Below are 26,802 nucleotides of genomic sequence, written 5' to 3' on the forward strand. Positions count from 1 at the left end.
AACACGGTTGATATGGATAAACCGTGCAAAACGTGTAAACAAAAGGAAGGTGATGAAAACTGGGTCTGTTGCGATGTGTGCGAGGAATGGGAGCATTTTCAATGCGCGGGCGTCAATGAATCTATCGCGGATAAAAGCTGGAAGTGCCGAGCTTGTCTAGCAGACTGGGATGGCAATGACAATACATCGCGCTCGGGATTGTCGTTCAACGAATCGTCCGTAAGTACAAGTAGTCGAACGTCGCAAAGATTACAGCTTAGTTTGCAGCATCTGGAGGAGCAAAGAAAACTTAGCAAACTCCGGGCGGAAGAGGAACTGAAAGTGAAGAAGCTAGAAGAGGAAGCTAAGTTGAAGCAGCTAGATGAAGAGCAGGCGTATTTGGAGCAGAGATACAACTTGTTGATGCGGCTAGAGGAGGAAAAGGGTTTATCTGATAAACGGAGTGGTTTGAGCTCAAGAAGTAAGCGAAGTGGCGTAAGCGTGAGAAGTAGGCGCAATCAGTTGGAGAACTGGTTGAAAGGAGCAAAGCCCGATGAAGATGCTCAGTCGAAGCTAACGCCATCGGTAAAACAGGCTACCTTGTCGGTTCACACAGTCAGTGAACCTATGCTATCGTCGGTTGCTGCTAAAGAGTTGAAACTACAACCTGTACCCATGTCGATTAATTCACTTCATGCTCCTGGTTCATCAAATATGAATGTATCGCGCCCATCCGCATCCGCTGCGGGAAATGTATCAACATTAGCAAAATCCTACGAACAATTGCTATCTGGGCAGATGGCTGCCACACAACCCGAAAGTGCAACCGTTCCTGTGACAGTACCCCAGCCTGGTATAGTATCTCAAGTTCCCATCGGGTCAAGTGGTTTGATGCCAATAGTGTACGGAAATGTACCCTACTACGCGGCGGCCCCTATCTCACAACCAACGCCAACGTATGCAGCGGCACCAGATGGATGGGAGCAAGTAAATTCAATACAAAATGGATTCAATAATATTCCTACTGCCGCCTCTTACGGGAATGTAGCTTCAACTAACCCAGTACCCGATCAGAAATCAACATCAAAATTATATCAAAATAAGATATTATATCATGGAAAAATATATATCTTTGTTTGCTATAAAATATAGCTGGATAGTTATTAAAATATCAAGTTTTTATACCAAGAAAATGCATCGGTTATATCTTATTATATCTCAGTCTATTTTGATATAAAGTCTTTTTGTTGAGTCTTGGTTTGATATAATAATTATATCACACAAACGGATATTTAAGATAGTTAATATCTAATTAAGGACAGTAAATATATCTGAAAATATCAGAATTGTATCACATAAATCCAAATATTTTTTTTCTGTTTTTAATTAATAAATCAAATAATTTCTTGTTCAAAATAATTCTCATTAGTACAATTTGCATTTAATTTCGCTGTGTTACTAATTTGATTATTACTATTACCGTCGCAGCTACTTGTTGAAAGTTGTTCTAACTTAGAACTCGCAGTTAGTTCAGCGTACTTTTATAATTTATTAATTTTTTTCTGGGGCGTTCCTGTTTTGCGCTTTACATCCTTAGTATATTCTAAATGCTTATTCCTATTCTTTCGCATGTACCAGTCTTTTATACTCTTCTTTAATAGCTTGCCTGCAATTTATATACATTTAGCTTCCATTCCTCTTCAGGGTTTACAGAGTGCTGCTCTTTTGGCTTGTCGTATGCCGAAACCGGTCTAATCAAATCTCTAAAGCTACTTGCTGCTTCGTGGGCCTACAGCGGAACATTTTCTCTGTTGTGTTCTGTAATCAGCGAGTAACTTTACAAATGTACATTCTCTTATAAATTTACATTCCAACCTATGACAAGACAAGACTACCAGTAATGCGATTTGGAGCCAGTACTTGGGAGGATTCATCTGTAATGGCATCATTAGAGCTTCGTAAAACTGTCTTGGAAAGATATTATTTTGTTGTTCTTACTATGTTGAAAAGACAATATGGTTGATATAAATATGATATATTATATGATATCATTATTGAAAAATCAAAACATGATATAATTTAATTTTTTTATAATTTGTTCCAAGCGACATATATCAAAATTATATGATCATATGATATAAATATCAAATCGAGCAATAATTTTGATATATTTTTTGATATGGTTTTCTGATCGGGTAGGTATACAAGGACCACCCATAGCGATCGCTGAGTTGGGACGAACAAGTGGAAACGTTCCTGTGACAGTTGTTTCGAAGAAGGTTATTCCCGATATGCAAAAGGTTCAAACAATAAATGCAGGTTCAATTCCTTTTCCTGTTAGTACTGTCTCTATGCAAAATTCGACTGTTTTTGCCGAACCTGGTATAGCATCCTTTGTTTCTATTGGGTCCAGTGGTCTGATGCCAGTAATGTACGGAAATATTCCCTACTACACGGCTGCTTCTATCGCACAACCGACGCCGTCGTATGCAGCGATACCAGATGGAAGGGTCCGAGCAAATTTAATGCAAAACGTCCCCAATTATATTCCGCCTGCACCCCGTTACGGGAACGTAGCTTCAACAAACTCAGCAGGCATACTGGGACCACCCACAGTGGGTGCTGCACTAGGACCAACAAGTGCACAATTGGCTGCAAGACAGGTAATGCCACGCGAGTTGCCGAGATTCAGTGGAGATCCGCAAGAGTGGCCTATCTGCTACAGCTCCTTTAACAATACCACAGAAGTGTCTGGGTACACAGATGCGGAAAATTTGGCTAGGCTGCAGCGCTGTTTGGGGGGTTCTGCATTGGAGGCCGTACGAAGTCGTCTGCTGCTTCCAGCATCTGTTCCATATGTAATGGAAACACTTCACAAACTGTATGGAAGGCCAGAGATATTGATTAGCTCGCTTTTAAAGAAGGTGCGAAACGTTCCCCCACCCAAATCGGAGAATCTGAGCACAATTGTCGCTTATGGTCTAGCGATACAGAATTTAGTTGATCATATTGTCTTATCCAACCAACAAGCGCATTTGTCGAATCCAATGTTACTACAAGAATTGGTCGACAAACTGCCAACACCACTGAAAATGCAGTGGGCAACCTATAAGCAAGCAATCCTATGCGTTAACCTGGCTACGTTCAATAGTTTTATGGCCGGCCTTGTTAATCTGGCTTCAGAACTAATCGTCGGCGTAGACTCTTCTCAAAATCATCATAAACATGATAAGCCAGAGAAGCCGAAGCAGCGGGAAAAGCTGTTTACTCATGCCAACGAGACCAGGAAGGAAAGGAAGGCCGTAGTGGAAAATATTTCGAAGGCCTGTTCGTACTGCGGAAACGATAGTCATCAGATCCTGAACTGTTCTAGCTTCAAGTCATTGGACATCGGAGCGAGATGGAAGGCAATGCGCCTGAAGAACTTGTGCCGGCTGTGTCTCATACCATATCAGAAATGGCCTTGTCGCTCGAAGAAGGAGTGTGGTGTGGAAGGATGTCGTATTCGCCATCACATGTTATTACACAACAACCAGCCAATCCGAAGTGAACCAGCTGAATCAGCGAAGTCATCCGAAACCGTACACCACCACCATCATCACATGAAGTCCCTTTCTCTATTCCGATATATACCAATCACACTATACAACGATGGGAAGCAAGTTGAAACCTTCGTTTTGCTGGATGATGGGTCGTCGTCGACTTTGCTAGAAGAGTCATTAGCAGTTCAGTTGGGAATTGAAGGAGAACCGGAAAGCCTCTGGCTAGGCTGGACTGGAAAGATTGGAAGACACGAGAAAGGCTCCAGGAGAGTGAACGTTCAAATTTCGAGTACAGGCAAGAAGGAGACGTTTCAGTTGCGAAATGTACGGACAGTGAGTGAGCTTGGTCTTCCCAGTCAAACCTTGCACTATCCCGAGTTCGTAAAGGAGTACCCACATCTGCAAGGTCTTCCAGTCACCAGTTACAGCAAGGCGAAACCAGGCATGATCATCGGTATCGATCACGTGCACTTACTCACCAGCCTGAAGATTCGAGAGGGTAGAAAGACTGATTCAGTGGCGACGAAGACCCGACTCGGCTGGTGTATCTACGGAAGGAATCTCGGGAGCGACGGAACCGAAGAACAGTTGAACTTGCACGTCTGCGAAGGTATGACTAACAGTGACCTGTATAATTCGATGAAGAAGTTTTTCGCCGTCGAAGAAGCTGTGGTAACTGAACCAATCCGGTCAGAAGAGGATCAGCGAGCTCAAAATATTTTAGAAGCTACGACAGTACGCCGGGGATCCCGAATTGAGTCTGGTTTGCTATGGCGAAAGGACAATATTCAATTCCCGGAGAGCTACAAAATGGCGATGAACAGGCTCCGAGGTTTAGAAAAGCGGCTAGCCAAAGATCCAGAGCTAAGACGAAGGGTTAACGAGCAAATCGGCAGCTACGAGCTCAAACAGTACATCAGTAAAGCATCGCGAGAAGAATTGGCCAACTTGAATCCTCAGCGAGTATGGTACCTGCCTTTGGGAGTAGTGGTTAACCCCAAGAAACCCAGTTAAATTAGGATGGTCTGGGATGCGTCCGCGAAGTCTAGTGGAATTTGCTTCAACGATCTGCTGCTGAAAGGTCCCGATCTGCTTGTGTCACTGGTAGGGGTCTTGCTGCGGTTCAGACAAGGCAAAGTCGCGGTGTGTTCCGATATACGGGAAATGTTTTTGCGAATTCTCATCCGAGATGAAGATAGATGGTCACAATGTTTTCTGTGGAGAAGCAGTCCAGAGGAAAACATAGAAGTTTACGTGATCAACGTGGCGATGTTTGGTGCTACGAGTTCTCCATGTACGGCGCAATTTGTTAAAAATTGGAATACTCTCGATTACGCAGCTCGTTATCCAAGGGCAGTGGAAGCGATAACAAAGAACCACTACGTTGATGACTTCCTGGATAGTGTTGATTCGGTAAACGAGGCCGTAGAACTTGTTAAGGACGTGCAAGCTATTCACGCAGCAGCGGGATTCCAGCTTGGTAAAATACTGTCCAACGAGCAAAGGGTGCTCGACCAACTTGGAGAAGTGGAACCAGCAATAAGTAAATCGTTGCATCTCGATAAGGACGGAACATTCGAACGCGTTCTAGGTGTGATATGGGTTACGTCAGAAGACCATTTTACATTCGATCAGACTGTTTTGGAGGAAATTATCGATCTTGACCATGAAACTCCTACAAAGCGGCAAGTGTTACGTGCTGTAATGAGATTATACGACCCCTTGAGATTCGTCGCGCATTTCGTTGTACAAGGGAAGATTCTTATGCAGGAAATTTGGCGTACTGGTACGGACTGGGACGAGCCGATCGCCGAGCAGTTACACGAACTTTGGATGAGGTGGATTGAACTGTACAGGAAGATTAGTGAAGTGAATGTTCCTCGCTGTTTCTTCCGGAATTTCTCGCCGCAGCAAATTACTGATGTTCAGGTTCATGTATTCACGGACGCTAGCGTGGCAGCCTGTGCGTGTGTAGCCTACTTAAGGATAACAGCAAAGGGGGAGAGCTGGTGTTCATTGATAGCGTCGAAAACTAAAGTTGCTCCACTTCGAGCGCAGTCAATCCCGCGTTTGGAGCTACAAGCGGCTATGATGGGGTCCCGGTTATTACATAATATCTGTTCAGCTCTTACTATTAGCATTCAAAGGCGCTTCCTGTGGACAGACTCGGCAACAGTTCTTGCCTGGCTCCGCTCCGATAGCCGCCGTTACCATCAGTTCGTCTCCTTTCGGGTTGGCGAGATTCTATCGCTCACCAGTGTAAATGAGTTGCGCTACGTACCGTCTCGAGAAAACTTAGCAGATGATGCCACAAAATGGAGCTCAGGACCATCGTTCAACCAAACTTGTCGTTGGTACCAAAGCTCGCCATTCCTGCTAGATCCAGACAGTCAATGGCCTACAGAGCGGCCAGGGGATATTGCAGCGGTAAATGCACAAAACGAAGAAATTCGAGTGATCGCCGTACATCGAACAGAAACAGAAGTGGTGAGGACCGACTGCTACGCGCGATGGCGTATGTTCATCGTGTTATTAATGTATGGAAACACAGACCACGTGCGAGTACGCCTCTTGTAGTTCTGAATCAGATCGAGTACTTAGAGGCAGAAGGGATGTTGTGGCGTCAAGCACAGGCCCAAGCATATCCGGAGGAAATATCTCTGTTGGTTGATGGACGTAGCGTTTCCAAAGGCAGTTCACTTCGTATGCTGTCTCCATTCGTGGATGAAAGGGGAGTTTTACGAGTTGGTGGTAGAATTGAAAACGCGCCAGACATTTCCTACGATGCCAAGCACCCAATCGTGTTACCAAGAAACCATAGAATCACTTACCTCGTCGTGCTTAGTTTCCACCAGCGGTTCCTTCATGCCAATAGTGAAACAGTATGCAGCGAGTTAAAGCAGAAGTTCTACATTGCGAGGATGCGAATGGTAGTACGGAGTGTATGCAGGAGCTGTCAGTACTGTAAGTTTAAAGGGGCAACGCCGGTGCCGCCCTTGATGGGACCACTTCCGAAGGTCCGATTGACGCCATTCATTCGTCCATTTACTTACGTCGGCGTGGATTATATGGGCCCCTTTGAAGTGAAAGTTGGTCGCAGTATCGTAAAACGGTGGATATGCGTATTCACCTGCCTTACGATACGAGCAGTTCATTTGGAGCTGGCACACACTTTGTCTACGAAGTCTTGTATGAGGGCTTTCCGAAGATTTGTCAGCCGTCGTGGGGCTCCACTCGAAGTATTCACGGACAACGGCACCAACTTTGTGGGAGCAAGTCGTCAGTTAGCAGAAGAGATGAGGAAGATTACCGAGATAAACGTAACATGTGCAGCCACGTTCACCAACGCTCGAACTCAGTGGCATTTTAACGTTCCCGCAGCTCCTTACATGGGCGGGCCGTGGGAGCGAATGGTGAGGTCCGTCAAAAAAGCAATGCAAGCCATCTCCGATAATCTACATCATCCGAGTGACGAGGTCTTGGAGACAATAATGTTGGAAGCGGAAGGGATCGTCAATTGCCGCCCATTGACTTATGTTCCCTTGGAAGCTGCAGATCAAGAGGCACTAACTCCGAATCACTTTATGCTGTACGGTTCAAATGGAATAAAACAACCAATAGCGGATCAGCCAGATGGGCGATGTGTTCTCCGAGCCAGTTGGAATGTGGCCAAAGAAATTTTAGATCAGTTCTGGCGAAGGTGGGTTCGGGAATACCTCCCAATGCTAACCAGGCGGACAAAATGGTTCGATGCAGTCAAGCCCCTGGAACCTGGCGACCTAGTCATCATAATGGACGAACATGCCAGGAATCGCTGGGAACGTGGACGCATCCTGGAGACCTTTCCGGCCAGGTCAGGCGTGCCACTGTGCAGACAGCCAGAGGGGTGTTCGCCAGGCCGGCAGTAAAACTGGCGGTTCTTGATGTTGTAAGTGGTAGTCATCAGCCGGAGGAAGTTGCTCCGGAAGTGGCAATGGTTCACGGGTCGGGGGATGTTGGCGATACCCCTCGTCGCGGCAAGTAACTGGTGAACCAATTGACCATCCCTCGCTTGCGAAACGTCACGACCGAGCAAATCGAACGACTTGACAGTTGGGGCGATCACATCAACACAACACGATTACTCAGCACAATTGGAAGTATTCATTCAATTATAGTGAAGTGGAAGATTAATCTTTGAAATATTTATTTGCTTAATTTGAATTATACCTATTTACGTAGCCCTATTATCCACGTAGTAAGTGGAAAGTGGAGAATTAAGGTACGACACTAAAACTAATACTTACCTAGATATATTATTAAAGACTAAAACCTAACCTAAACTTACCGTTGACCATATAGGCTGTATTGGATTCTTTCTTTCGTGGTGAACCGGGAACCTGAAAGGTTAGGAAAGACACTGAAAATGTAAACTAAATAATTATATACTTACCTTTAACTAAAACTAATGAATGAAATAAATTACAGTATTTTAGCTGCTAAGTCTGCAACAAAAATACGGTGTTTGTTCTGACCATCGGGAACATGTATTTGTAACTGTAAGCGTCTCCTTTTACACATAAAAAAGTTCAAGCTAAACAGACGAAAATCGTCTGAGTTCTCAACGCTTTTTGATATTAATACAGACACGACAAAAACTTCGGAAAATCTTTTAAAAATAAATGGTTTTTTATAGACTTCGATGGTCTGAATATAAATTAAAAGTCATAAAGTAGTTTTATGATCACATTTCAAAATAACCTAAAAATATTTCATTTTGTAATAGTTATACTATAAACAAAAATACGGAGTTCAAGAGTTAGAAAGAGACAGCGAATAGATTTGGACATACTCAATCTGAATATGAAGTCGTAGTTTTGTTACTTACATAACCTAACTCAATTATATGTTCAATGACGTTTGCGAATGGAATTTCGAAAAGGGGATAGAAACGACCAGTGATCACAAAATATATTTTACTTTATATATGAAAATGTTTATTATATCATATCAATATAGCAAATTAAACTTTTTTTTGTTGGATACGAACCACTGCGACCAGTATTTAGATCTATTCTCGTATGCCCCTTCTTTAATCTAAGTGTACTATCTACTATGACATATCACTATTCATGAGTGATTGTCATTATTGAGATACACACTCTGTCCAGTTAGGCACTCCACTTCGTATGAAGTTTATTACCTGCTTGGGATTTACAATCCAAATATCAAAAGGCTCCAATGTTTCTTTACCGAGGAGTCTTAGTCTGCGTTGTATCAATGCAAAGCATTCGCAGAGCAGATGCTCTGATGTTTCACATTCAGATCCGCAGACGCGGCATGTATCGTTTGTAAGCTTATCATTTTTTTTAAGATGATATTTACTCGGACAGTGTCTGGTAAGTAGTCCTGTCATGATACATAGTTCTTTTTTGTTTAGTCTAAGCAACTCCAGACTTTTCTCGTTGGGTGAGATAAATTTCTTTGATTGTCGTAGCCCAGGTGTGGTACTCCAATTGTTCTTTATAGCTGTGATTTCCCACTTTTCAATTCCATTTTTAGGGCACTCGATGAGAATTCACAGAATGGGCCGATAAAATTAGTGGAAGACCCTTGTTAGTTGCGCAACGTCGATCACCGCGCCGTGCACACCCCTGCTTCGAGACGATCGCGAACGCCAGCCCTACCCAACGGTTGACAGGAGGATCGACTACCATAAGGTCATCCCTACCCAACCACTGACAAGAGGATCGACTATCAAAAGGTCACACCGGTGTGACGAAACTTCATATATAAAAAATTCATTGCGCGAGGCGAATCGTTAAAATTTAATATTCTAACTTAAACCTAAAAATTTATTACTACATTCCGCTGTACAACTATCTCTACATTTACTCGGTAAGAATTAATTACGCTAAACTAAATATAGTCGAATTAAACATGAATTTGCCCTAAAATAGGACCTACGGTAAAGTTAAAAGGCTTTAGGAAAACGTAACCTAAATTTATTAATTAAAACATCAGGACAGGTACAATTGAAATATCTACTTAGCCTAACTTAAACTAATTTTAAAACATATTTACAAAGGTTTCTACGAATAAGCACTTTATTTCGCTGATTGAATTGTTGCGTGATAGCGAAGGGCTACTACAGTGAGTACAATAGTCTTTTATTCCAAGAACCCTAACCTACAATGTTTCTCTTCGTTGTAGAAATTTGTAATTCTTCAATAAAGTCTTCACAAACTCGGCAGTCTCGTTTCTATCACCAACAAATTTAAAAATTTTGTATCGAAGGAGTGGCGAGCAGATAGTCACACTGCATTTTGAAATGCGACGATCCATCAGTGCGGAAGGTAGTTCGACTCGTGCAAGCGGTACGACTAAGAACAACGTTAACAATCCGGTTCACCCGGAGACGCCTAGTCAGTCGGAGAATGACGCCCAGGCCGATTCTAGATCTCAGCTGGTGTCGTCAGTACCGAAAAAGGTAGTCCAATCCCAAAATGGGTCTCAGACGGCTGTTGAAGTTCTTGTACCATCCGGAACGATCGTCACCAAAAAGAAGTGTGTTGGAAAAGGAGCCATTCCTAAAGTGCAAATTAGAGCGCCGAACAAAACGAATATGAAGGCGGCCTATGTCAAGATAAAAAACAGCTATGTTAGGCGAAACCCCCCGCGCCGCGTTCGCAAGAGCCGAATTAATAGCTGCCGATTATGCGATGAGCCCGATAACCATAGAATGGTACAGTGTGACGTATGCGATTTTTGGTACCATTTCTCGTGCGTCGAAGTGAGCCAGTCAGTTGAAGAAATAAACTGGTCGTGCTCTGGATGTGCAAGCGTGCTTAAAATCAAAACAAACACCGCAATCCCGGTACCGAAAGATGCCCTTGAGACGAAGGAGATCAGTGAGAATCATTCGAAGCAAAGTCTACCGCCTGACGTCACCGTTTCGGCAAAATCGACCGGGAAATCAAGTAAACGCAGCGATAGAAGGAAAATCGAGCTACAGCTGCAGAAGCTTGAGGACGAGCGTAAATGTCAGTTGAAGTATCTGGAGCAGAAGTATAGTCTACTGAGAGATCTGGAGAGCGAGAACTCATCTCAGGTGAACAATCCGGATTCTATACTAGATAATGCGACCAAAGTACAGCAGTGGATAGAAGATACGGAAAATTGCGGTGAACATGTATCCCGCAAATCTCAGGTACCCCAAAGGCAGAAAGATCCTCTGCAAGAGCCGCGGCAAGAACACATTGATCATGTAGCACGACTAGTCAACGAGCTACTGACTATAGAGCGTAGAGCTCCGACTGCGGTTTCAGACCCTATGGGAAACTCCCGAAACCCTCAAGGTAACATGCACGTGGGCATTTCGGTTGCTGAACGTGGTCTGACGAACCCCAGAGCTTTAGAGCAACGGGTAACTATCTCCGAAGCGTGGGCACAGAGATCAGCAATGATTAAACCCCCTATAGCCCAAGACAGAACGTTCGAACGACCAGTTCCTCCGTCGAACCTCCGCGAAGAATCAATTCGAAATCAACCGCGAGCACAGAGATATCCAAACTGCCGCTCCGATGTGCGTACGCAGCGTCTGAATCGGAGGGAGACCGAAACGTTTACGGACGGTTTAGATTTCGTCCCCGGACAAGGATCTACTCCAGTACCTCAATCGCGGCAAAGAATCATACCCCCCCCCCCGCAATTGGGATGGACAACGAGGACTTCACATATACGCTGAATCGAAGCCAGCTAGCCGCTAGGCAGGCCGTATCAAAAGACCTATCAGACTTCGGTGGGAATCCAGAAGACTGGCCGCTCTTCTTTTCGATTTTCAATTCTTCGACTCAGCTTTGCGGATTTTCGAACGAGGAAAACATGCTCAGGCTGCGGAAGTGCCTCAAAGGAAAGGCGTTGGAAGCAGTAAAGTGCCGCCTGCTACACCCATCGAACGTGCACGGAATAATGTCCACCCTGAAGATGCTATATGGACGACCGGAAACAATCATACAAGCAATCGTCTGGAAGATCCGCTCATTGCCATCGCCTGTCATTGAAAAGCTAGACACTGTGATCCATTTCGCGCTCAGCGTAGAGAATCTAGTTGCAACGGTAGAAGCCTGTGAGATAGGAGATTTCATGTACAATGCGTCCCTGAGGTACGAGTTGGTGGAAAGGTTGCCACCGACGTTAAAGCTGGACTGGGCAAGAAACTCCCAGAACAACCCTAACCCAAACCTCCAGGATTTCAGTATGTGGCTACGCTTCGTTGCTGAGGATGCCAGCACCGTTTCAATCCTGGCCGGCGGTGATAATCGACACACGACAGCAAAAAGAGATGGTTTTTTGAATCTTCATGCAGAAGAGGACTGTCAGTCACACCGAAAACTTTCGAACGCCCCAATGGTGAGCAGAACTTATACTCCAAAGGAGTCAGGCAAAGTATGCGTCGGATGCAAAGGAATCTGTTTAACGCTCGCACAGTGCAAACGATTCAAGGAGCTTAGCTATGATTCAAAGTGGGCAGTAGTGCGGGAGTGTAAAGTTTGTCGGAAGTGCTTACGAAAGCACAATGGCCCGTGCAAACAGAAAAGGGTGTGCGGTACCGACGGCTGCTCATACCTGCACCATCCTCTTCTACACGATGAAGGAAAGCACTCGTCGACATCATCCTCCACCCCGGCCAGAGCAGCTCCACAAACTCAAAGGAATCATGCTACCACCACCAGTTGTAACGTTCACCAAGGGCAGTCCGAGATCCTGTTCAGAATCGTACCAGTTCTCCTTTATGGTCCATCAAAGATGGTACGAACCTATGCCTTTATAGACGACGGATCTGAACTCACGCTGATAGAGCAGAGTTTAGCTGACGAATTGGGAGTACAAGGACCCACAAAGTCTCTATGCCTGCTATGGACCGGTGGCGCTAACAGAACGGAAGATCTGTCTCAGAAAGTAAACTTCCAGATTTCAAGCGTCACAAACCCCTCCAAGAAGCTTTCGCTTCGCGAAGTACACACAGTCAGAAGTCTAGGGCTTCGGCCGCAGACGTTACTGATGCCGGAGATGCTAGCAAAGTACCGACATCTGGTGGGTTTGCCGGTGGAATCGTACCAGGAAGTCAGCCCCCGACTTCTCATTGGGCTCGATCACGCCAGCTTGGGAAACGTGATGAACTACCGTGAAGGTAAGCCGAATGAACCCATAGCAGTCAAAACTCGGCTAGGGTGGATGATTTATGGATGCTGCTCCAGCGCGAGAAATGGCACCAGCCAAATCAATCATCACAGTCTTCAATTATGTCAATGCGAGATGACATCAGACGAGGTACTGCACGAAGCCATGAAACGGTACTTCTCGCTCGATAGTCTTGGAATTAGTAAACCAAACAAACTGCGACTATCCAACGACGATCAAAGAGCGAACGAGCTGCTGCAATCGTTGACCAGATATACGAAAGGTCGTTACGAGTCCGGCATTCTATGGCGATACGATAACGTCAGACTCCCGGACAGCAGGGCAATGGCGCTACGGCGATGGGAATGCCTCGATCGGCGGATGCAGAGGGATGACAACCTAGCTCAGGAACTGACCTCAAAAATTAACGACTACCTAGGCAAAGGCTATATTAGGAAACTTACTGAAGAGGAACTAAAGACATCTCGTGAACGAGTTTGGTACCTTCCGATGTTTCCGGTAGTGAACCCTAACAAACCCGGCAAAATAAGACTCGTCTGGGACGCGGCCGCTACTTCATACGGAGTCTCATTGAATTCCGTACTTCTCAAGGGACCCGATCAGCTAACGTCTTTAATGTCCATCCTGATTCAATTTCGTGAGTTCCGTGTGGCGGTTTCCGGGGACATCCGGGAAATGTATCATCAAGTCCGGATGAGACCTGCGGATCAGCACTATCAACGTTTTCTGTGGAAGGAGAAGGTAGCTGACAAAAATCCCAGCACGTATGTTATGCAGGTCATGTCGTTCGGGGCATGCTGCTCCCCCAGTACAGCACAGTTTGTTAAAAACGCCCACGCAAGGAAATTCGAGCACGAAGACCCGGATGCCGTTCACGCTATCGTTCACCAGCACTACGTTGATGACATGCTGATCAGTGCAGAAACGGAGGAGAAAGCAGTACAACTAGCAGCGGGGGTAAAAAAGATACAAATCCGGAGGCTTTGAGATGCGAAACTGGGTCTCAAATTCACCGGCAGTCGTTGCTGCTTTAGAAGGACAGGAAACTGCGGAAAAAAGCATGAGCATTGGAAAAGCAAACACAACCGAGAAAGTTCTTGGGATGTGGTGGGATACTACCGTAGATTGTTTTACGTACAAGCTCTCTACCAGACATGATCCCGACCTACTATCCGGAAAAAAGCGACCGACGAAACGTGAGGTCTTACGCACGTTGATGATGGTCTTTGACCCGCTCGGCCTGATCAGCCACTACATGATGTTCCTACGTATCCTTTTACAAGAAATCTGGAGAGCATCCATCGACTGGGATGAGCAAATCCACGACTCTCATTTTCAAAAATGGCTCAAATGGTTACAGATCCTACCTCGAGTGGTCGATATTAAAATACCCCGATGCTTCCGGACTACTACATCAGTAAAAAAAGTAACCTCGTTGAAATTCATACATTTGTAGACGCGAGTGAGAATGGATTTGCAGCAGTTGTCTACCTACGCTTCCAAGAAGGGAACACAGTTGAATGCGCACTAGTTGGGGCAAAAACCAGGGTTGCACCACTAAAATTTCTATCAATACCCCGGTCCGAACTACAAGCAGCCGTTATTGGAGTAAGACTGGCGGATACAATTATGGGGTCTCTCTTTATAAAGGTCCAGCAACGCTACTTCTGGACAGACTCCAGAGATGTCATGTGCTGGCTCTATTCGGATCATCGTCGGTACAGCCAATACGTCGGAACGCGAATTAGTGAAATCCTTGAAACGACCAATCTACCAGAATGGCGATGGGTTCCGACGAAACTAAACGTAGCAGATGATGGAACTAAGTGGAAAAGCACTCCGGACCTAAGCAACTCTAGTCGATGGTTTCGCGGACTCGATTTTCTATGGAAATCAAAAGAAGAGTGGCCACCCAGATTGCCAACGTTTGGAGCTACCGACACAGAGTTACGTCCACACCTGCAACTTCACATTAAGGTTCCCGAACCGATTATCGATGTAGACAGATTTAGCCAATGGAGCGCTCTTATGAAAACCACAGCATACGTATTCAGAGCGATTAGTAACTTCCAGCGTCCTATTCACAATATTCCCAAATCCACTGGACCGCTCACACACGACGAGTTAGTCCAGGCCGAGTGCTATTTATGCCAGATCGCCCAGAGAAGCGTTTACAGCGAGGAGATTGCAATTTTGTCCGCAAACCAACCAGAGCATTTGAAAAACAAAATATGCAAAAGCAATCCGCTTTTTGGTCTTCATCCGTTCATAGATGAGAAGGGGGTCCTAAGGAATCGCGGGCGAACGAACGCTTGTAAGTTTATTGATAGTAGTGTAGCTAATCTAATCATCCTACCCCGAAAACATAGCGTAACCGAACTTCTGGTGATGGACGCTCATCAAAGGTTTCTACATCAAAATCACGAGACCATAATAAATGAGGTGAAACAACGCTACTACATTCCCCGTTTGAAGGTCCTCTACAAATCAGTACGCAACAGCTGCCAGTTCTGCAAAAATGAACGCGCTCGTCCGCGGGCACCGATGATGAGCGACCTACCAGCCTCACGCCTAGCAGCCTACAGCCGCCCTTTCAGCCACATCAGGGTGGATTACTTCGGTCCAATGACAGTACGCATTGGTCGTCGAACGGAGAAACGCTGGGGTGTCCTCGTAACCTGCCTCACCGTACGTGCCATCCATTTAGAAGTTGCACATTCTCTCACAGCTGACTCATGCATTATGGCTCTACGCAACGTAATCGCCCGGAGAGGAGCACCAATCACCATATATAGCGACCGTGGTACAAACTTTGTCGGAGCTAACAAGGAACTAAAAGCAGCACTCACCGAGCTGAACCACGAGAAGATTGTAGCAGAGTTTACCACGCCACACACGAAGTGGAGTTTCATCCCTCCCCTGTCTCCTCATATGGGAGGAGCATGGGAAAGGCTAATTCGCACAGTCAAACAAAATCTGAGTAAGCTGCTTCCAAATCGTTTGCCAACCGATGAAAGTCTAAGGAGCACACTCATAGAAGTAGAATGCATCGTGAACTCACGACCTCTGACCGATATTCCACTTGATGATGATCAATCTCCCGTATTAACACCGAACCACTTCATCTTTGGATCGTCTAATGGACTGCCTCCATGGACTTGTTTCGACGACAACCCTGAATTTTTGAAACAGAACTGGCGACTAGCGCAAACCATGGCAAACCAGTTCTGGCGTCAGTGGCTCCGTGACTACCTTCCTTCTCTGACCCGCAGAACAAAGTGGTTCACGAAAGTGAAGCCAATCGAGATCAACGACATTGTAGTCATCGTCGACGAAAGGCTTCCTCGCAATTGCTGGCCCAAAGGACGGGTGATTGCTACCAAGGTTTCACCAGATGGGCAAGTCAGGTGGGCCACACTGCAAACGTCTAACGGAATATATGAGCGATCAACAGTTAAGCTTGCGGTACTCGACGTTGACGTAGGAAGGAATGCATCTCATGCGGATCTTCGCTGCATTGAAGGGGGGAGTGTTAGTTGCGCAACGTCGATCACCGCGCCGTGCACACCCCTGCTTGGAGACGATCGCGAACGCCAGCCCTACCCAACGGTTGACAGGAGGATCGACTACCATAAGGTCAGCCCTACCCAACCACTGACAAGAGGATCGACTATCAAAAGGTCACACCGGTGTGACGAAACTTCATATATAAAAAATTCATTGCGCGAGGCGAATCGTTAAAATTTATTATTCTAACTTAAACCTAAAAATTTATTACTACATTCCGCTGTACAACTATCTCTACATTTACTCGGTAAGAATTAATTACGCTAAACTAAATACAGTCGAATTAAACATGAATTTGCCCTAAAATAGGACCTACGGTAAAGTTAAAAGGCTTTAGGAAAACGTAACCTAAATTTATTAATTAAAACATCAGGACAGGTACAATTGAAATATCTACTTAGCCTAACTTAAACTAATTTTAAAACATATTTACAAAGGTTTCTACGAATAAGCACTTTATTTCGCTGATTGAATTGTTGCGTGATAGCGAAGGGCTACTACAGTGAGTACAATAGTCCTTTATTCCAAGAACCCTAACCTACAATGTTTCTCTTCGTTGTAGAAATTTGTAATTCTTCAATAAAGTCTTCACAAACTCGGCAGTCTCGTTTCTATCACCAACAACCCTCTTCTTGCTAGCTCATCGGCTTTTGCATTTCCTGCAACTCCACAATGCCCTGGAACCTAGTATAAATTAACATGATTTTTCACTGCCAATTGTCGGAATGCAAGAATGGGAGTGTAGTAGTTTTAAACGACATGTAGGAGGCCTTAATGCGTTGAGCGCGGCCTGACTATCTAAGAAAATGCAGATATTTGGGTACTGTTATTTTCTTAGAATAGCATATATGTGTTTGAAACACTGTCGACGAGTACTTCATGATTTGGGTCATTTATACGCTGTCTCCGTGAAGACGTCATATTTCTCATTGAATCAAGTTTGTTTCGGTGAGCTAGGCATAAAGTACTGAATAAGTGTAATATATAAATTACAAACGGTATCACAAATGAAACGGTATCACAAATGAAACACCAAGAACTATAGAGCTGAACTGCCAAACGCCTTCGATCGTAACGAGGTGAGGTGCAAAAATTGCTGCCTATTACAAAAAAAATATATTTTAAGGGTATGTTAAAATGTGGTCATAAAGCTACTCTGACTTTTAATTTATATCCAGAGCATCGAAGTCTATAAAAAGAAATTTATTTTTAATAGATTTTCCGAAATTTTTGTCGTGTCTGTAGTAATACCAAAAAGAGTTGATTTTGAAGATTTCCTTCAATTAGGTAAATTGATCAGAACTCTGACAATTTTCGTCTGTTTAGCTGTTTAGAAGAGGCTTACAGCTACCAATAAAGCTATTTTTGATAGAAATCCATTGAAAACTTTTGAAATGGTAGCGTTTTAAATTTTGCAAAATGTCAAATTTTCGTAAAGTGGCAATTTTTACATTTCTTATAAAAGAAATGTATAGAATTCGCTCAAACTTTCAAGATTTTTTCCGAGGCCCGGAGGGCCGAGTCTTATATACCAATCGACTCAGCTCGACGATTTGAGACAATGTCTCTGTGCGTGTGTGTGTGTTTTTTTTTTAACAATGGAGAAGACCTTTATGTCCTAGCCCAGTACACGTGCTATTGGTAGGGTCTAACCTACCGCACGGGGTGCACTGGGGGCGTGTCGGACTCGAATGGTGACCAGCCATTAATACCGACTAAACTCCATTGGGCTCCACCATCCATCCCCAGGAACTACCTTTCGGCATTACTTCTGGGGGGATGGCCGTACTTAGCGTACGCTCTCACTCGTGCCTTACATTCTCGCACGCTCGCTCCCATCTCGGCATGGGTAGACCATACCTTCGTCTATCATCCGCCAATTCACTCACTCTAACTCCTCGCCTGCTGCTCGGCGCTCCATGCTCTCTGCAGCCGGCAGGCAATCTGAGTGGTGGCAGTCGAAACTGCGTTCCACTTCTCTACCGCTTGGCACATCCCCTGTACAAGGGTATCAGGGGTTGTGTCCAAGCCGCAGACGCCTAGCATAGCGCCTCTTTTGACGTCGAAGCGGGGACATACGAATAGTACGTGCTCCGCAGTTTCGTCGACACCTGGGCAGACTGGGGCCTCAGCGTGCCCAAACCTGTGGAGGTACTGTCGGAAACAGCCATGGCCTGACAGGAATTGTGTCAGATGGAAGTGAACTTCCCCATGGGGTCTTCCCACCCAGCTAGATATGTTGGGTATCAGCCGGTGGGTCCACCTACCTCTCGACGAGTTGTCCCATTCGCGTTGCCATCTGGCGACCGAGGTCACCCTGGCACGCTCACGGACTCCCCTATTGCCACGCAATTCGAAACAATCTTCGTTTTCCCGGATGACCAGCCCGACTGGCATCATACCCGCTATCACGCAGGATGCATCATGTGATACCGTGCGGTAGGCAGATATCACTCTGAGACACATCAAGCGATAGGTGCTCTCCAATTTGCGACGGTAACTGGTTACTTCCAGTGCCCTCGCCCAGGACGGTCCACCGTACCTAAGGATAGATACGGCGACACCGGCCAGTAGCCTGCGTCTACTGGCGCACACTTTGGAGCTGTTGGACATCATCCTCGATAATGCCGCGACAGCCACCGAAGCCTTCTTGCACGCATAGTCGACATGGCTGCCGAAGGTCAGCTTGTCGTCTATGATGGCCCCAAGAATCTTCAGACTCCGCTTAGAAGTTATCTCGACTTCTCCCGCTTGAATAACTGCTTGTTGTACCGACTTGCGGTTATTGACAACGACCACCTCCGTCTTGTGATGGGCGAGCTCTAGGCCTCTCGCGCTCATCCATTCCGCCACTATGCTTATCGCGTGTGCCGCCGTTAGTTCTACCTCAGAGATTGACTCCCCGTAGACCGCCAGGGTGACATCATCGGCAAAACCGACGATTTTCACACCCGGAGGGAACTTTAGTCTCAGAACCCCGTCATACATAAGGTTCCATAGTACCGGGCCCAGGATTGAACTCCTGCAGTAATAAGAACACTTTGCTGACCGGCATCGGTCTCGTATAATAGTACGCGGTTCCGGAAGTAGCTTTCCAAGATCCGGTACAGGCCCACCGGCAGGCCAAGCCGGTGTAACGAGAGCGCGATGGCATCCCAGCTTGCGCTGTTGAATGCGTTCTTCACGTCAAGTGTCACTAACGCACAATATCGAATGTCCCGCCTCTTCCGTTGGATCGCTATCTCGGCAGTCCTTACCACTGAGTTGATAGCGTCCACCGTGGACTTTCCCTTTCGAAAACCGAACTGATTACTTGACAGGCCCTCCGTACCTTCTGCGTATGGAGTTAGCCTGTTGAGGATAATCCTCTCAAGCAATTTGCCCGTCGTGTCAATCAGACAGATTGGTCTGTACGCCGATGGGTCGCCAGGTGGCTTCCCGGCCTTCGGCAACAGTACCAGCTTCTGCCTTTTCCATCTATCCGGAAAACGGCACTCGTCAAGGCATCTCTGCATAGCCAACCTGAACATGTTCGGGTTCGCCATGATTGCTGACTTGAGAGCGCTGTTTGGAACTCCATCAGGCCCTGGAGCTTTATTCACCGCTAGAGAATTAGCAACTGCAAGTAGCTCTTCGTTCGTCACCGGAGCCACCATGTCGTCCGTACCCACCGTGCCTTGCGGCGCTGGGGGCCAGGGACTTATGGTTCGGGACGGGAAGAGTACTTCGATAATTCTCGCCAACCGTTCTGGCGACCGTTCAGGAGGTGAGGAGCCCCCTTTGGTCTTTGCCATCACGATCCTGTAGGCATCGCCCCACGGATTCACGTTGGCCTCCTCGCACAATTTGTCAAAACACGCTCTCTTGCTGCGCTTGATGGCCTTGTTAAGGGCCGTTCCACTCTACCCTCCTCAGTGCGGGATCGCTGCATCCTACGTCTAGCTTGTAGGCAAGCTGACCGTAGGGCTGCGATCTCAGCACTCCACCAATATACCGAGCGTCTGCCATTTCTTGGCAGGGTCTTCTTCGGCATAGTGGCGTCGCACGCGCGTGATAGAACAGCTACCAGCGCATCCCCGCTTAGACTGTCGGTGTTGGCCTCCAGTCCCAGGGCCGCGGTGAAAACTTCGCTGTCGAAGTGATTGGTCTTCCACCCGCGTACCTGACAGGGATTACCCGCCCTAGAATGCTGCACACCAAAGTTGATCCTGAAGCGTATTGCTAGGTGATCACTATGGGTGTAGCCTTCGTCTACCCTCCAGTCCATGTCTGGGACCAAACTTGGATTGGCAAACGTTACGTCAATCCACGACTCGACCCCATTCCTACGGAATGTGCTAGCGGAACCATCATTGACTAGCACTGCGTCGAGTTTCGCAAGCGCCTCCAGAAGCGCTTTTTTTTTTACAATGGAGAAGACCTTTATGTCCTAGCCCAGTACACGTGCTAACGGTAGGGTCCAATCTACCACACGGGGTGCACTGGGGGCGTGTCGGACTCGAATGGTGACCAGCCATTAATACCGACTAAACTCCATTGGGCTCCGCCATCATTCCTCCCAGGAACTACCTCTCGGTATTACTTCTGGGGGGATGGCTGTACTAAATGTACTCATTCACTCTCACTCACGCGATCATACATCCTGTATGAGGCTTACTTGGGTGCTCTCTCAATCACACTTTGATTCACTCTCAAACACTCCCACATGACGCTGACTTTTGTGCTCACCTTTTACGTTCCATGCGAGGCTGACTTGTGTGCTCACCTTACTCATTCCTTGCTAGGCTTACTTTTGTGCTCGCCCTACCCATCCATGTGAGGCTGACTTGGGTGCTCACCCTATCACCTGATTCACTCTCAATCGTGCCACTCTATTGTACCTTTGTCACTCCCTCTGGCATCCCATGTGGGACATTTTTCTTAGGCCCCACTTCTGACATACCATGCGAGGCTGACTTTTGTGCTCACCTTTTTCATTCCTTGCTAGGCTGACTTTTGTGCTAGCCTCTACCAACCTGTGAGGCTGACTTTTATGCTCACCCTTAACATGCAATGTGAGACTGACTTGGATGCTCACCCTTTCACTCCTCTGCCACGCCATGAGGCATCGATAGCTTAGTTCCAACATACTACGCTACGACCCTCCCGTCTTGGCATGAGGCAGTCCATTATACGCCTATACACTCACTCTTCTGTCTTGCTTCGGGGTGGCTGGGTTTACCCCTTACGCGGTTGCCATTCGCTGCGCCAACCTACCTCGGCATGAACAGACCATTCACTCTCTTATTTTGTGCTTGGCCTTTTTCGCTCCAGCTAACCAATCACTAGTTAGCCGTGCCCGCCGTCTGTTGCTCGGTTCGCCAGATTACCTGTAGCCTACTGGCAATCTGGATGGTAGCAGCCGAGACTGCGTTCCACTTCTCCACCGTTTGACACATCCGCTGAATAAGGGTATCCGGGGTTGTGTCCCAGCCACAGACGTCAAGCATTGCTCTTCTTTCGACGTCGAACCGATGACATACGAACAGTATGTGTTCGGCAGTTTCATCTACACCTGGGCAGTCCAGGCAGGCTGGGACCTCCGCGTGCCCGAACCTGTGGAGGTACTGACGGAAACAGCCATGGCCTGACAGGAATTGTGTCAGGTGGAAGTGAACTTCCCCATGGGGTCTTCCCACCCAGCTCGATATGCTAGGTATCAGCCGGTGGGTCCACCTACCTTTCGAGGAGTTGTCCCACTCACGCTGCCATCTGGCGACCGAGGTCACCCTGGTGCGCTCGCGGGCTCCCCTATTTCCACGTAGCTCAAAGCACTCCTCATCTTCCCGAATGACCAGCCCGACTGGCATCATGCTCGCTATCACGCAGGATGCATCGTGTGATACCGTGCGGTAGGCAGATATCACTCTGAGGCACATCACGTGGTAGGTGCTCTCCAGTTTCTGTAGGTAACTGGTTACCCTCAGTGCTCTTGACCATGACGGGCCGCCGTACCTGAGGATAGATACGGCAACGCCTGCCAGTAACCTACACCGAGCAAAATTTACTTTTAATTTCCATAAATACGTCTTATGACTTTCAGACATAAGGATTTTAAATGGATTTTATAAGTCTGTCTTATCATTTGGAGGGGAAATTTTCCAAATCCATCTCTTATTATTTTCATAAATGAAATGAAATTTATGAAAATGTCCGAATGAACACCATAGGTGCCCATTTATGAATATTGCTGACATTTATATGCAGAAAACATAGTAGTAATAATGATTTCCATAGAACTGTCTTATGAAATTCATCAATGATCGAATGAATGCCATAAGTTTTTTTATGGATATTATTGTGCATTTATATAAAAAATAGAACATATGGTATTTTTGGAGCCTTTTTAGTAGACAAAAAATCAACAGTAAAAATCACCCTTTAGAGGATATTAGGTTTTACACCAACTGACATAACCTCAAAATGAGCCGGATGAACTTCGTTTGACAATAATCGGTGGTTTGTCTACATGGAACTTACGTGAGTTTGAATGTAACAGTTGGGCACCTGTTGCACTCGAACTCACGCAGCTGACAAAGTAAACAAACCACCGAGAATTGTAAAACATGAACGTCATTCTTAATGAGTTAATTCGTGTGGTCATCTTATAGAACTAAATTCGGGACAAATGAACCGCCAAGTGTAGATCCCTTCAGAAGATTGAAGAGAAAACTCCCATTAAATATTAAAATTTGTACATAATGAGCAACGCTTCGTCAATATTTCCTGGGGAACTGGGCTTAGACAACTGGGAAACTGGACTTGACAACTGAATGATAATGATTCTTACTTCTCAAATGATTTTGATAATTATAAAATACGTACACTAATTATATGCACAACTTATTTCATTTCAAAATATCGGATATCTTCTGTAAGAATCATAACTATGGAAACTGATTTAATCCTCACAGTAATTTATTGAATAATATAAAAAACAATTATTTTAAATTTTGTTGCTATTTGACTAAAATTCTCACTTATTTTGTTTCAAACAGCGGTAACCAAAAATACCTGGCCTGAAACTATTAGCTCTTTTAGCCGTCCAGGCCAGTTCTGAATTCATAAGAAACAATTATGAACTTTTCACAAAAGTGACGTTTATGAAAAACAAAATATAATTTTATAGAATCAATAACAGATCTCATATGGGTTTCATGAGAAAAATTTATGAAATTCTTAAACACATATATTGGAGCAAAATCATAAGACTGTTTCATGAAATACATTATTTGTATGTCTATGGAGTGCATGAATAAAGATAAATGAATTTATAAACCTGCCTATGACATTCTAAAGCATTCGATGGCATCGTCAGAAGGCTGGTTCATATGCCGAGACTTATGAAATTCTCAGATGCTTTTTGCTCGGTGTACGTCTACTGGCGCACACCTTTGAGCTGTTGGACATCATTCTCGATAGTGCCGCAACAGCAGTCGACGCTCTCTTGCACGTATAGTCGACATAGCTGCCGAAGGTCAGCTTGTCGTCTATAATGACTCCGAGAGACTTCAGACTTCGCTGTGAAGTGATCGCGACTTCTCCCACATGGATAACTGCATGTTGTGCCGACTTGCGGTTGTTGACGATGACTACCTCCGTCTTATGATGAGCGAGCTCCAGGCCTCTCGCGCTCATCCATTCCTCCACCGTGCTAATCGCGTGTTCTGCGGTTAGTTCTACCTCAGGAATTGACTCCCCGTAGACCTCCAAGGTTACGTCGTCGGCAAAGCCGACGATCTTGACCCCAGGAGGGAACTTCAGTCTCAGAACCCCGTCATACATGAGGTTCCATAGCACCGGGCCTAGGATCGAGCCCTGCGGGACTCCGGCGGTAATCGGAACCCTTTTCTGACCGGCATCGGTCTCGTATAGCAGTACGCGGTTTTGGAAGTAACTTTCCAGGATCCGGTACAGACCCACCGGTAGGCTAAGCCGGTGTAACGAGAGCGCGATGGCATCCCAGCTTGCGCTGTTGAATGCGTTCTTCACGTCAAGTGTCACTAACGCACAGTATCGAATACCTCGCCTTTTTCGTTGGATCGTTATCTCGGCAGTATTTATCACTGAGTTGAAAGCGTCCACTGTGGACTTACCCTTCCGAAAGCCAAACTAGTTGCTTGACAGACCGTCCGTACCTTCCGCGTACGGGGTGAGCCTGTTGAGGATGATCCTCTCAAGCAGTTTGCCAGTCGTGTCTATCAGACAGATTGGTCTGTACGCCGATGGGTCGCCTGGCGGCTTCCCGGGCTTCTGCAACAGCACCAGTTTCTGCCTTTTCCATCTATCGGGGAAACGGCACTCGTCAAGGCATCTCTGCATAGCTAGCCTGAACATGTTCGGGTTCGCTATGATCGCTGCCTTGAGAGCGTTGTTCGGAACTCCATCCGGCCCTGGAGCTTTGTTCATTGCTAGAGATTTAGCCACTGCGAGTAGTTCTTCGTTCGTCACTGGAGCCACCATTTCGACCGTGCCCGCACTGTCTCGTAGTGCAGGTGGCCAGGGGCTTGTGGCTCGAGACGGGAAGAGTACTTCGATAATCGTTGCCAACCGGTCCGGAGACCGTTCTGGGGGTGAGGAGCCCCCTTTGGTCTTGGCCATCACAATCCGGTAGGCGTCACCCCACGGATTCGCGTTGGCACTCTCACACAGGTTGTCGAAACACGCTCTCTTGCTGCTTTTAATAGCCTTGTTAAGGGCTAATTTCGCAGCTCGAAACACTTCACGGCGGTTCTCTCTTGCATCCTCGGTGCGAGCTCTTTGCATCCTACGTCTAGCTCTGAGACAGGCTGACCGTAGAGCTGCAATCTCGGCACTCCACCAGTATACCGGGCATCTACCGTTTCTTGGCAGTGTTTTTCTCGGCATAGTGGCGTCGCACACGCGTGATTGAACAGCTACCAGCGCATCCCCGCTTAGACTGTCGGTGTTGGCCTCCAGTCCCAGGGCCGCGGTGAAAGCTTCGCTGTCGAAGTGATTGGACTTCCACCCGCGTACCTGACAGGGATCTCCCGCCCTCGGATGCTGCACACCATAGTTGATCTTAAAGCGGACTGCTAAATGATCACTATGGGAAGCGCTTGGCCCCTACCATTTGTATAGCGGCTGCCCCACTCCACCGCCCAAGCGTTGAAGTCACCCGCTATGACAAACGGCTTTCGTCCCACCATGTCAGACGAAAGCCTATCGATCATCTGGTTGAACTGTTCTATTGGCCACATGGGTGGGGCATAGCAGCTACAATAGAACACACCATTGATCTTGGCAATCGCGACACCCTCCGCAGAGGACTGTACTACCTCCTGGACCGGGAACCGACCCGTTGCACAGATTGCCGCCATTCCAGACCCGTCCGCCACCCAGTTGCCGTTGTCGGCAGGGACGTTGTACGGGTCGGATAGAAGGGCGACATCTGTCCCCGACTCCAATACCGACTGCCACAGTAACTGCTGAGCAGGTGCGCAGTGGTTAAGATTCAGCTGTGTGACTATTGCCATTGTTTCCTCTTTCCCGCCTCCCCGAAGGGACAAGCAGGTCCGCCCATAACATGGTTGCGGCCCTGCTTCTTGCTAGCGCAGATGAGACACTTGGGTGCCCTCTCGCATTTCAGCGCCTTGTGTCCCTCCTCGCCGCAGCGACGACACAACTTGCTCCTGTCTGGGCCCTTACAGTCGTATGACTTGTGGCCTGGCTCCAGACATTTAAAACATCGGTCCACTGAAGGCGGCTGGAGTATGCTAACTGGGCATACTGACCATCCGATCTTCAACTTCCCTTTGTCGGTTACTTTCTTGGCTTCCGCGGCCGGTAACTTGAAGTAAGCTACCTGCGTGCCAAGCAACCGCTCCCTGATACGTACAGAGTTCTGATCGATCTCGACGCCGCACTGCTGCTTAACGGCCTAGACGACGTCCTCTGCGTTTGTGATCTCGTCCAGTTGCTTACACTGGAGAGTCACTTCCGCTCCCAACGACCTCACCTGAGCGCCGTTTCCCAAGACCTCTTGGGCCAACCTCCTATACGTTGCTCCATTGGATTGTGATCCACGCTTCAGCACCAAGATCATTTCGCCATCTTTGGTGCGTCTGACGCTTCGCACATATCCTGTCCTAAATTCGAGAGGCTTTCGGCCGCCCGCATCGATTTTAGGACATCCGCATAGCTGCCCCCGTTGGTTTTCACCAGCAGGGCCTCTCCTCTATCCCTCGCCTTCTTTTTAGCGGGTCGAGGTGCGTTTGACTTCCGCTCCCTGCTGACCACCTGCCATTCGCCATCTTGTACCGATGGCGCCGGCAGGCTGGTGCCAGGTCGCTCCGCAGTACGCGCCCGATTGGCGGCTTTCGCCTTTTTAGGCTGTGAAGTCGCCTTCTCGGGACGCCGCCCTGCGGGATCCTTCGCACCCGGATCCGCACCTCCCAAGCGACCGTTTGGCCTTGTTGGTTGCCCGTCGTTTGGCATTGCTGCGCGTGCCTACATTAGGCCTAGGCCGCTT

General features: G+C 46.9%; 2 protein-coding genes and 1 long non-coding RNA gene across 6 annotated transcripts in view; all 3 read left to right on the forward strand.

Moving 5' to 3' along the window:
* LOC131690772 (transcription elongation factor SPT6) overlaps positions 1 to 26,802 on the forward strand; it is a 752,894-nt gene that overhangs the window by 325,433 nt on the left and 400,659 nt on the right. The window lies entirely within an intron of this gene.
* On the forward strand, positions 8,891 to 9,753 carry LOC131693588 (uncharacterized). Its single transcript, XR_009306330.1, has 4 exons — positions 8,891 to 9,398; positions 9,461 to 9,529; positions 9,589 to 9,653; positions 9,714 to 9,753. It is a non-coding gene; the product is annotated as an uncharacterized LOC131693588 (long non-coding RNA).
* LOC131692477 (uncharacterized) lies at positions 13,905 to 17,075 on the forward strand. Of its 2 annotated transcripts, XM_058979927.1 has the most exons (4): positions 13,905 to 16,518; positions 16,581 to 16,649; positions 16,709 to 16,773; positions 16,834 to 17,075. In XM_058979927.1, exon 1 carries the CDS (start codon positions 14,100 to 14,102, stop codon positions 16,443 to 16,445), a length of 2,346 nt encoding a protein of 781 aa, XP_058835910.1. In that variant the 5' UTR covers positions 13,905 to 14,099; the 3' UTR covers positions 16,446 to 16,518; positions 16,581 to 16,649; positions 16,709 to 16,773; positions 16,834 to 17,075. The 2 variants fall into 2 exon arrangements, with proteins under 2 accessions (XP_058835910.1, XP_058836715.1); XM_058980732.1 differs by lacking the exon at positions 16,581 to 16,649 and having other exon boundaries at positions 16,709 to 17,075.

Source organism: Topomyia yanbarensis, chromosome 1, assembly GCF_030247195.1.
Source record: "Topomyia yanbarensis strain Yona2022 chromosome 1, ASM3024719v1, whole genome shotgun sequence".
Taxonomy (NCBI): Eukaryota; Metazoa; Arthropoda; class Insecta; order Diptera; family Culicidae; genus Topomyia; species Topomyia yanbarensis.

Coding starts and splice junctions, on each gene's coding strand:
- LOC131692477 (XM_058979927.1), top strand. CDS start 14,100: ATGCTTCCGGACTACTACATCAGTAAAAAAAGTAACCTCGTTGAAATT.